Source organism: Nasonia vitripennis (assembly GCF_009193385.2).
Source record: "Nasonia vitripennis strain AsymCx chromosome 1 unlocalized genomic scaffold, Nvit_psr_1.1 chr1_random0003, whole genome shotgun sequence".
Classification (NCBI taxonomy): Eukaryota; Metazoa; Arthropoda; class Insecta; order Hymenoptera; family Pteromalidae; genus Nasonia; species Nasonia vitripennis.
The window spans coordinates 735,883-748,845 of NW_022279589.1; the positions used below are offsets into that span (position 1 = coordinate 735,883).

Genomic DNA, 12,963 nt, shown 5'->3' on the forward strand with positions numbered 1-12,963 from the left:
GATCTAATACGTACTCAAGAGGCTGATTTTTTCTAGCGCACGTGTGCGTGTGCAGCGCGAAAGAGTTCCCGCTTTTGACGGTTAGGACCATGTTGGGACTCTTAAGGTCTGGAAAGACTCGGATTTTTACGAGCTCAGGTAAAAAGCATTTTTGAAAACTATGAAAGCTGGAATATAATCAATAAATTTTGTTTTTTATGAGCCGGTAATTCGTTTAACGCAGGGAGTATCTGGAAAGTATCTGATTCGAGTACGGAGAAAATGTCTAAGTGAGTCTTTCCTCTCGTTGTTTCGAGCTGTCCCGACGTTATTGAAGTAGAATATTCATGAGATTTTTTAACCGTGTTGAAAAAATATTATAAAGGACGGTATGTTTTAACGTCTTACGACTAAGGGAGAGGTATAAAAATTAATAAAAGATTTTTTAGGGATGTAAATATACGTATAGTACGGTATTCAATAGATGTTTACATTTTTTTCGCTATTTACATGATTTTTGTTTTTTACGAAAAAGACGGTACAGTATTTTCATCGTAGAACGAGCCGTAAATTTCGTCGTGTAAAATAATAAATAAAATAGTTGAGAGTTCGGCATACGTAATGTCGAAATATTGTCGTGAGAAAAATAGAAAATTGTTGTTAAATTTATTTAGTACATTATTTTTCAAATGAACAGCGTTTTCTTTAAGAATGCTACGCACTATCTCTTTACTATTATTGTCATTGAAAGTTGTTGCCGGGACGAGTTGTTTCAACTCTTTAACTACAAAATTTTTGCACTGGTTTACAATGACTTTAATGCGCTGGAGACGTCTCAATCGGTCCTCGACACAGACAGGGGCTTTCTGGAGTCGTCGAAAAGTACGATATTGCATGACTAGCACTGAAGACTAATTTTACTTTTTAGTTGTTGGATTGGTCGTTTTCTGCTCGACTGGCTTGTCAAAGATGATGGATTTAATGCCGTACAGCGTTGTAAAAACACATTCGATATCTACTACATTTATACGAGCTGATGGGATGAAGTTTGATACGAAATAACTGTTAATATTGTCAAACTTATTCTGTAATGCAGTCCAGCTGCTTTGGCTCAAATTGAGACCTGCTGAAGACTGTGAGTTTATCAGCTGTATTGCCGGGGTAAAACTTTCTTTTTCACTATCGTATCGGAGTCCAACCACAATTCTCTTCGTGTTAGAATTGTTTAAGCCGTAGACTGTAGATAATAAAAAGCTTAGATGTTTTCTTGACTTCTCAGGACCGACTTCCGACATGACGATATTTTCTTCCTCGCTGCGATCTGCTCGTTTTCGAACTTACGTTTGAGCATTGCTTGTGCCATGATTTATCCTCTGCAGATGTGGATAAAAACAAAAGATCTGAGCATGCGGCCGAGTGTATTACCGAGTGTATTACGTTTGTAAGATCTTTTGTAAGATCTTATCTCAGATCTTGCTAAAATATTTAATTTTGATGACGGCGAAAGTCTGGAGTTTGACAGGGAGCGCGACCTACTAGGCGAGCATAGTAGTTTTATAAATATTGCGTATTATTCCGAAAATGAAGAGCATTATAATTTAATTTTAAATCTCTTAGGTGTCAAACCTAGGATACATTATTGCGTAAAATGCAATAAATCCTATAGCGCGTTAATAATCATAAATGCAAAAGCATATGTAGTAATTGTTACGGCGCGAGGGTATGTAGAAGTACGGGCGCCTGAAAACATTGTGCGGCGTGTAGCAGGCGCTTTGAAAGCGATGAATGCTATAAAAATGAATAATCGTTTAATTTTTGGTTTATGTCAAAGTTGTATAATAAGCGAATGTGTCACCGAATGTACTCACCAAAGCGATAACGAGCGAGTGCTCTCTGGGACATGGGTTCCGATAGAGATAGCGAAAGCTCTTAAACTTGGTTATAAGATTATAAAAATTTACGTAGTCCGGCAGTATAAGACTACCAGATATGAGGGTGATCGAGGTGGGCTTTTTGTCGATTTCATAAAAACTTTTTTAAAATTTTAAACAGAGGCCTCGGGGTGGCCTTCGAGATGCGTCGTCAAAGATGAGAAATTAAACTTCGTTTGGGAGTACGAGGAGCGTGAGAAAGGTAAAATGAGAATGTTCAAAAACGAAAGAAATCCGGGGTTAATAGCTTGAGCTATCAAATATTTGCATAAATCGCTAAAAAATATATCTAAAACATATTTTTAAATATTTTGTAAATATTGCTTAGAAATATTTTAATTTCGTTCACAAAAAATATTGAAATGAAATATTATTAAAAATGTTGAAAACATTTTAAAATAATGTTTTTTAAAAATATTTCAAAAGGTTAGTAAAATATTTTGAATAAATATTTAACTACAAGAGTAAGATACATTTTCTTTCAAAGATTTTATAATGTTGTATTCATATTTTATTCAAATATGTACATAAATCGTTATAAAGTGTATATAAAAACATTTAAAACTATTTTATAAATATTTATAAGAAACATTTTAATTTGATTCACAAAAAATATAGGAATAAAATGTTATAAAAAATGTAAAAGCATTCTAAAATCATGATTTTTAGACACATTTTGAAAGGTTAGTAAAATATATTGAATAAATATTAAATTACGAGATTAGGATACATTTTCTTTTCAAGAGTTTAAAATATTATATAAATATTACGCAGATATTTTTTTTATTTGGTAGAGGCAACATATTGCAATACCCCGCACACGATCCGCGGCTTAAAATAAATCAAATCGATATTTCATAAATTCTTAAGTAACTCGACTAATTTTCAGAAACACAAGAATTCTCTGCTGCCCCGTTCTGGCACGTAAACAACACCGCAGAGTAGCCAGCAGCGGCAGGAGAGGAGCACAACAAAGATTACGCAACAAGAGCGAGCACGCAGCGGCATAGCTCGCACCGATGAATATGTGTATACGTGCTGAATAGGAGCGAGCGATGACGCGGTAGCGTCAAAGCGTACGCAGCTTTGCTCGCGAATATTTGGATACATGTGAGATTCGCACTCGCTTAGCATTATATAAAAGGCCCTGCGTGGCCTAGCGTATTTACTAGCTCTAGCGCAATTTAAGCGCACTAGTCTCTACTCAAGAGCAATTTCCGCCATGAGTAGAATTACTTAGAAATATTATTTCAAATTCGACTTGTTTAAATGATAACTCAATTTCGGCCTATTACTTAGACTTAGAATAAACATAGAAAATTCCATATATTTATAAACTAAATTCAATTAGTATGAATGAATTAGTATGATACCGTCAATATTACGAGCCGTTTTTCCGTACTAGCATACAAGTGTGTTCCTGAGCTACGAGTGCCTGGAGGGACGACTCCAGATTCACCCCAGCCCACAACTATTCCTGGTGCCGTCAACGGTCGTGAGGATGAGAGATAAAGCGTTTGGCCAGCGACCGAGTAAGTAGGTTCTTCATCAATATCCGGGACGAAGCCACCGAAGGCCGAGATTCGTCGCCACCGAATCGTCAGCCCGGCTTCGCCTGAGAAACCACGCGCATACTCCTCACAATCGCGCGCGCAAGCGTCGTCTTCTCGAATTTGTATCAATTTGTATTTCACTCAGATTCAGACAATATATTTTCTTGCTATTAACTTTACACGCAAGTGTTTCTTCTTTGTGCAATTCCCGATTACCCCAGCTGTCTGGTTACCCACGGATACGCGGAGGAAAGCGTGGTGCTTCGGGCGCACCACGCATTTGTATCGAGCATTCAGCATGCCAACGCACGGGTGATAGCGCTGCACCAGCGGCTAACGTCCGCTCGTTATCGCCTGGCCATCACCAAGGGATCGCCGACCGGGAAATTAACCTCCTGAAGGTGACGTGCGGCATCTTCGCGGCCGCACGATAAGCTGTCGAATCGCCCCGTTACAATACATAATTAATCAAACTAAGTGATAACGCTAAATGTGAAATTTCTTTCTAAAAATATCATTAATTTCATATTAACACTACATTTAAATTTATATATTTTATATAACTCCTTAGTACATATTTTATAATAATTGCATGAAGAGTTTCATAAGTTTGTGGAGTTTTGTTATCATGTTCAAATGTGTTTTTAAATGTCATTATTTTTATACTGACGCTAGATCTAGATTTTATACTTTATTCTTGACCCCTTAGTATATGTTTTACAATATTTAAGAGATTTGTCAAGTTTTTAGAAAGTAGAAAATTTACTTTGTTCTAAAGCATAGACGTTGATTCCTTATTTACTCATCAAAATAAATCTTCCACATTATGAATCATAATTAATGTTAACGAATATAATAAAACACACATTAATTAAATAATGATAAAATAGGATTTATTGCTAATTCTGAATATGATGACAAAACATATACTTTAAATTACTTAGGCAAAATGGATCAAGAATGTGAATTTTGTAGTGCTAAACACTTTTTATTAGAATTACCAGTTAATAAAAAATATAGCAATTGTTGTCATAAAGGAAAAGTTATAATAAATAATAAATTTCAATATCAGATTTGTTTGTGGTTGTTGACTAATCGCAAATCACAAGAAAGTAAACAATTTATGCGATTAATAGGAAATTATAATAATGCTTTAGCTTTTGTCAGTATTGGGGCTAAACTAGATATTTTTCCTGGCCATGGCCCTTAAGTTTTTCGCATTTGTCGTCAAAATTATCATAATGCTTATTCATTAAACCCAGTAACAAATGAAAATAGAAAATTCGGACAATCATATATAATAGACAATGAAATAGCTAATGAAATTTGGTTTTCAACTGATGTAAAACGTAACATAAAATTACTAAATAAAATTAAGAATATCTTACGTAAAATAAATCCTCATGCTGAAGCATACAAAATGATGCATGAAGTTAAGGTAGAAGAATTAAAACGTGCTCGAAATGCGAATGAATTACCTAGAGAAGTTAATATGTTTATTACACGGCAAAATTATTCTAATAATAAAACCTTTAAACTTCCATCATGTAATGAAGTTGCAATAGTTTTTGCAGGTAAGGAAGGAGAACCTCCATTAAAACGTAATTATGTATTGATTCTAAAACTTCAAAACCTAAAATATTCTAATTATAAGTAAACATGTTGATCCTATGACATATCCTTTAATTTTTCCTTTCGGACAAGGAGGATGGCAACCTAATTATGAAAGTAAAATGATTTAAATAATACGTTTGATATTACATCTGATAATTCAAATGAGATCAGACATTATACAGAAAAAATACTTATCATTACTGTTGGTAAGGTTTTTTGCCTCATTAAAATGTTTTCTGAGCTAAACTATGATTTCCAACAAAAATATTAGTGATAAGGCTGCTTATTTTTATAATCCACAAATGCTAAAATCACGTTTTTATTTTTCAGTCCGAAATGTCAAAGGACCGTTAAGTTAGCCGCAAGAAGTGTTAGGACCGTGAAGTTGGCGGCGAAGCTATATACAGATGGGAATTAATTTCTCAAGAAAATATAATAATATATTACGATATTTAATATTAGGAAGTTTCCGGTGCATACTTTGAGTTCCGAAGCTGTGACAGTAACTAGCTTGCCAGGGTAGCTAATGACAAGGTTCGGGTTGTTTTCAGCATCTTGGTATAAAAATCATATAAGTACGGTGTCTAGGTTTACAGGGTGGCCTATGACGTCTAGTTGGTGCGCTCCATGGTTTTTGGTATCTAGGTAAATAAATTATACGAGGGCGGTGTCAAGGTGTACAGGGTGGCCAATGACGAGGTCTAGGTGGAGCGCTCCGTGGTTTTTGGTGTATAGGTGTAAAAATCATTCAAGAGCGGTGTCTAGGTGTACAGGGTGGCCGATGACGAGGTCTAGGTGGTGCGCTCCGTGGTTTTTGGTGTCTAAGTAAATAAATCATACGAGGCCGGCGTCTAGGTGTACAGGGTGGCCGATAACGCCGTCTGGGTAGTTCGTACCGTGGTTTTTGGTGTCTAGGTGTAGAAATAATTCAAGGATTGGGTATATTAGAACAATCAGTGATTTCATATTAGTGATAAAAATGTTACAAAAAAGCTGTGGTCAAAAGGTGCTAAAAATGCTTATATTTAATTTTTACGACGTTGAATATAAAATACTCAAAAAAATTTACTAAAGAGGATTGAAATCTCTACAGAATATTAACTTTTAAAAAAGTAAAAGGTAAGGTGAGTTTGATATATTCCGCAACGAAATTACGGATAGAAAAGAACTGACAATGAGATCAATCCAACAAAGCCAAGTTTTTGTTTATTGGTGAACAACTAAAGTTTTCTTTTTATATATTAGAACGTCATACAAACACCATAAGTACAATGAAACGGGCACGGCAAGTTACGTAGTAATTATCTTGAGAGTTGTTTCTTGCTTCATTACGATTAAATACAATAAACTTAACTTTGTTTGATTCATCTCAGTTCTTTTCTATCTGTAATTTCGTTGCGGAATATATCAAACTCGCCTTACCTTTTTACTTTTTTAAAAGTTAATTTTTTTTAGAGATTTATTATATATTTAAATTCCCAATCATTATTTAGTTGATCAGGTTATCAGTAGTTAATCAGTATTTTATTGATCCTAAAAAACGTAAATTATTTTACTTACGTATGTTGTTATTACATGTAAAAGGTGCCACGTGATTTGAGAATAAACGAACTGTAGAAGGTATCGTATATTCTTCATTTTATGAAGCAGCATTAGCTTTACATTTAATCCCTACTGAAAAAAAAAAATTGCGCGACTAGTCGCACTAGAACGCACGCGATTACTCGCGACAATAATCGCGTGAGTTCATGATGGTGTCAATAAAAATGATGTCGTACATAATCAAGATGTTGCATATGAAGACTTTTTGACATTGTCAGACGAGTGTAGAGTGGACGATGGAGATTTAGACACATCAGTGCAACAAGTTTTCATTAGTATAAGTTTGTTATTATATGCATTTTATAATCTGACAGTATCTTTTATGTACAGATTTTTTAATATATTTTTTAATGGCTTAGTGACAACGTATTTTTACAATATACTAATACTGTAAATTTAATTTAATGGTTATGCGTATAATAAGCACAAGAAATCTCTGTATATAAATATTTTAAAAATTTAACATAACTATTTCACAAAGTTCTCTCGAATAAAAATGATTTGTAGTTTTGACTCTAAAAAGCAGGACAAAAGTAGTTTCTTTTTCTGAAAAACCAATGAAGATAATATTATTGAATTACATCATACTTTATATATATATATATATATGTGTATACTACCCTACTAAAAAAATCACGCTTTTAATCACGTGATTTTTTTCAGTAGGGTACGTATGCTATATTGTGATCCAAAATGTGTACACACTTTTTATAAGTCATTCGACATCCAAAACTATACGTAGAAAATTGATTTTACAGGTATTCTAAAAATGTCAATCAGGGTGTCAAAGTATGCGCTACAAAATTTTGGCCCAAAAATGCCATTTTGAAGTATTTAAATGGATATACAACTAAATTAACTCAAAAAGAGTTAGAGTATTTAACAAACGCTCATTTAGATTTTTCGATCATGTCTGGAACAAGTGACTCAGAAAATCAAAAATTGTGGCTAGGTCCTGGATCATATGTTAACCAGGACTGTCAACCAAATGCGAAATTGCATACATTAAAAATGAACGGAGAACTCTGTCTTCAAGCTACAAGGAATATATACGTCGGAGAAGAAATAACGTGGAATTACGAATTGGAATATTTCGAGACAGGCGAATGTGAATGTATGACATGCAAAAAAGAAAACAAATATGTAAAAGGTGAGTCTGGCGAATTTTTGAAAGTAATTTTAACATAAGTTCGACAAAACAATTGTATCCCTTTATGTAAGAAAATTTTACTCTTTTGACGGGATGTCTCGTGGTCGTCATAAACGGGAAATCAGAGGCCCAAAAATCCCGACCTATTATTTCTTACAAACAAAATTCTTCTCCCGCTTATCTTCAACAAGTTTCCACCATAAACTACATTACTTCGTTCGGATTACGAAGCAGAAAATCTGAAATTGAAGCGTTCAAAAATACGCTTAAACTCTCTTTATTCTCCGATCCCGTTCGGTTTCTAATTACTTGTTCCTTCAACTCTCTCTCTCTCTCTCTCTCTCTCTCTTTCTCTCTTGCACTAACATTCGCACTCGTGGTATGTAAAAAAGGCACCGCTGCACCCTGTACTTAAAAAATTGAATAGTCAATCGAACTTGCGAAGAGTCGACTTTTCGCACTGACTCTGCTTGAAAATCAAACGATATTTTCTTAAAAGTATACAAAAACATAAAACTTCTTCATGATCAACGAACCAGTATACTTTAAACAACTTTTTATTTAATTTTCATATTGCAGTACCAAATTTATTAAAATTACTTTTTTTAGTTCCAGATTTTCAAATAAAGACACCCGCAACTCTAAAGAATGCAGTTGTTGTACTTGATCGATTATCTAGAGAACAGATGAATAAGTCGAATAGTAGTATAGATCGTACATCAAATACATCGTCAGAAGTAGTAAATAGTAGCTTATCAGACTTATCAATGAATACTATCAACGAAATTTTAGGAATAAATTAGCAATTTTATAGTAAGAAAAGTTGTAAATCAGATCATTTTGTAAGAAAAATATATTATCGTTAATACATTAGATTTATGCTTTTTTTATTAATACTTCTACACTTTTCTGCCATCACACGATCCTTGATCCTAAGATCCAAGAAATCCCAAAACGTACCTAATTAAATCTATTAATTAATTTCTTAAATCCACAGAAATTATATCAACTTTTAGGCTCAAGCCTTACAAATATAAGAATCAATAGCTATTTATTTGGCGTTATGCAGACTATGTCAAATGCTTTATTGTTTTGAAAACATAAATAAGAAAACATCGCTGAAAGCGAAATGTTTTGCTTTTCACATAAGGCACTCGCCTATCTTCTAAACATGGATTATACACATGCCAAATATGGCAGAAAATGACGAAGAAGTATGGAGGTATACAGTTGAAAAGTATGTACTATAGTTTGAATTGCCGCGATCATATTTAAGAGGGTAAAATGGTCGGCAAAAAAAATGAAGGATTTTTATGCGATTTCAAGGTCAAAACGGTTTTGTAACTCCCATTCTGCCAAATCAATAGCAATTGCAAGAGTGGTGAAATAATATAAGTGTATTAGACTGAAAAGTAAGTACAAATAATTTAAATGGCCAAGGTCCCGTCTCAGTTGGTAAAATAGTTAGCAGAATGTTGGCTAAGAAATTTTACCTAAATCAATGTCTCTTAAAATACGTAAGAAGTTAAGTATTTCTCATTAATCTAGGAGAGTGTATAAAAAAAGTTTCTTAGTACAAGATTATATTCATCCTCTAGGTAATAATAGAAAACACTCGCTTATCATACCATGATCAATGACTTTGAATTAATGTAAAAATGAATCACGGTAATAAATGAACTCCATTTTATAGAATAAGTAAAGGGTTTAATCACAACTTATTTCGTGAATATTAGCGTTAATATACTTATTCATTAAAAAAGAATTTAAGAAGTTGCTAATTAGACCGAAACCTATGTCTCCGAATCAAAGTGAAAAATCAATAATCTTTCATAGAAGTAGGCGATTTGCAGCAGAATATATTTCTCTGTATAGAATCGTATCCCTAAGACAGTAATAGTGAAAGTCCAAAATAGCCAACAGATCTAACTCTAATCTTAATCTGAAAAGTAACGTAAAAAAGGTTCGGGTAAATATGGCACAGCGAGTGATTTTGTACCTAATTACATTTATTCAATACATAAGCACCACTAAAATAAGAGTAAGTAGCTTATAACATCTTAATCTATGATTCTGGATTAGGTATAAAACGGATTTCATTTCCTAGATTTTGTGAATTAATCGACTTGAAAAAAAGGATAAAGAAATCATACTTACTATGTCTTTTGATATGCGTGAGAAGTCAATATTTTCTCATAGATATAGGTAGATGTTCAAGTATTAATAAAGTCTACGCGAGCTGTTTAAGACACCATATTTTATGGGTATAAGACACAATATTGAACAAATGGCTTCTTATACATCTAGTCGATATTTTGATCTAAAACTATTCTATAAATGATAGATTTGAACTATTACTTGATAAAAATAAAGCGAGTAGCTTATAGCATCTTAATCTATGTGAAAAAGGGTAAGAAACACATTGCTTTTTATAGATTTGTTGGATTGTACAATTCAATAAAAATTTTCGCTTTTAGTGAATGAGATTAGTAAATTTCTCGTTTGGTTTTAAAATTTTAATCATTTCTAGGATATATTTAGATATTTATCATCAAAATAATTTCTTATTCCTTTTTTCAAATTTGTTTGATTGTTGAAAGTATACTCATGCGGATAAAACTTGAAGGTTCGTGGATAAGCGCTTACATTGCCTATGCATCGAGTTTAATACCTTAGAGCGATTTAAATAATAGGAAATACGGACGGTGATTCTGTTTTAATTTAATATTCAGCAATCATTTTTTATTTACTTACTGATTTTTAAGTATGAGTTATGTCAGATTCAATTATTTAAATTAAATTTTGTCATGATTAATTTTTTGGATATTGCTTTAAGTTATGGAAAATAGTTTGAGTCGTCTTTTTCTTTTTTACTTTTACTAGCTAATATCAGTACCTCACTACGCGATACACGAAGGCTGCATATCTTATTTAAAGGTACCGTGATATGTGTGCATATCATACTATGCGGCTAGGTATAAACATTTACATGTGTAAGCAGGTTCCCTCATTGCTAGCGTGGTTGGATCGTACGTTTTTCGTCACTTGCTTTTTCGAGGGAATCGCGAACGCTAACTTCTTGTTATAAAGTCGACTTTACGACACTTCTTTGTTCGTCAGGGTCCCGCTACAATTTTAACATTCAAAGAAATTATATACGAGCTATTTTAATCCATTATTTTCATCGTCTCACATATAACGGGCTCTTATATTCAATTTTAATTCTCGACGTAGTGGGTACTGCTGGATTTTCCTGAAAATGTAAATAGTCTATTACGATACTAGTGCGGTAAAGTAGTTTCACCCTCGTGGGGACTTATCACGTCCCTACGAGGGTGAATTCCTTTACTCCCCTAGTATTGTACGATATTTTATGACACAACGTGCGTAAACCGAGATATAGCGAGTGCATTTTTGCACGAGCGTGCGGTAAATCGAGGTTTACGCCACGGCGTGTCATAAATATATTTTTAATTTATAGATAAAATAAGTGCTTAAATAATATGTGCAAAAAAAACATTTTATTAAATAAATGATATTTGTACAACTCTAAAAAAATACATTCGAAAACGTATGGAATACGTAGATAATTGTACTTAAGTCTAATAGTAGTAGGATAATTTTTCAATTGTGAAAAACCACATATCAAAACGTATAAAATAACATTTTAAATAATACTCGAGTTTAGGATTAGAATCCTTAGTCTTTACAATGCGTAAGTTATTACAAAAATTAAATTCTATGATTTAATCTATAAATACTTATAATTATCCTGTTACAATGCCGCTATCCTAAGCGGGTCTTGGGCGTTGTCGTCCAGATCGGACGGGTGGGTGTCTATCACCACTACACAGCGCGTCCTTAGGTTGCGGATAGAGGAACAGCCCCTGAGAAAGAGGTTAGCTGCGAATAAATTGAATAAGCAGCCGCGGACAGCCGATAGGAACAGGCGTGGGTGTGATGAGCCCACACTGTCGAACGCATTCATCTAGAAACACTACGCAAGCACCACAACAACAAAAACACTTCACATTATCTCTTATCTCTCAATCTATCTCTTTCATCACACATTAACGATGCCAGCGAAGGCGCGCTGCCTTGCAGGGGGGCGTTAGGATGTGAGAATGAAACCGTAGTGTGTCTGACGACGAATTGACACTGTCCTCGTCAAAGTCGGAAAGCTCTCATACTTAGTTCTAGAGAGGTATGGGGGTTATCACCTCTAGAACGGTGGACTCACCTGCGATCGGACAGGATCCGAAGCGCGCGGGTTTAACATAACATCATGGCTCAAAAAAATCAAATCCGAACCAAAAGGGACTTAAGGGTCGGAACTTGGAATGTTCGCAGTCTATACAGAGCAGGTGCGTTTAAAGAACTCGTAAAGGAAGCTGATAGGTACAATCTAGATTTGGTAGCAATACAGGAATCGCGGTGGCCAGATGGTGGAGTACCAGCATCGGGTAACTTCACGTACCTGTATGGGGCCGGGAGTGGGGGAACTCTAGGCACCGGATTTCTCGTAAGCAAAAGCATCATACATTCGGTTAAAAGTTTCAAATCCGTCAATGATAGGCTCTCGTACATCATTATCGAAGGTGAATGGTATAGATATGTATTTATTAATGTACACTGTCCTACGGAGGACAAAGAAGAAGAAGCTAAGGATCTCTATTACGAAACTTTAGAGCAGGTAATCGACCAGTTCGCCTCTTACGACACACGAATAGTATTAGGCGATTTCAATGCTAAAATAGGTAGGAAGGAAATGTTTAGGCCTACTATAGGTAAGGAAAGCCTGCACGAAGCCAGCAATGATAATGGTATTAGGGTCATAAATTTCGCGGCGGCAAAAGATCTTATAATCAAAACTACGTGTTTTAAGCACAAGAACATACACAAGGCAACGTGGACATCGCCGGACGGGGCCACACAGAACCAAATTGATCATTTCCTCATTAAAAAAAGACGTCATACTAATGTTCTTGACGTAAGGGCTTACAGAGGGGCAGATAGCGACTCGGACCACTTCCTAGTAGTAGCCAAATTAAGAGCTAGACTAGTAGCGAATCAAAATAGTAAGCGAGCAAACAAGGTAGAAAGCTTCGATATTGAGAAACTACGAGATAGAACA

General features: G+C 34.4%; 2 protein-coding genes across 26 annotated transcripts in view; one reads left to right on the forward strand and one right to left on the reverse strand.

Annotated features, from left to right (window-relative positions):
• LOC116417614 (histone-lysine N-methyltransferase KMT5B-like) overlaps nt 1-8,704 on the forward strand; it is a 144,680-nt gene extending 135,976 nt beyond the window's left edge. Inside the window, exons 3-4 of the mRNA XM_031931547.2 lie at nt 7,438-7,829; nt 8,439-8,704. Coding sequence (XP_031787407.1) covers nt 7,438-7,829; nt 8,439-8,632 — 586 coding nt within the window. The 3' untranslated portion in view covers nt 8,633-8,704. The remainder of the gene's footprint in view (nt 1-7,437; nt 7,830-8,438) is intronic.
• Nucleotides 1-12,963, reverse strand: part of LOC100115682 (sodium/potassium/calcium exchanger Nckx30C) — a 570,283-nt gene that overhangs the window by 359,651 nt on the left and 197,669 nt on the right. The window lies entirely within an intron of this gene.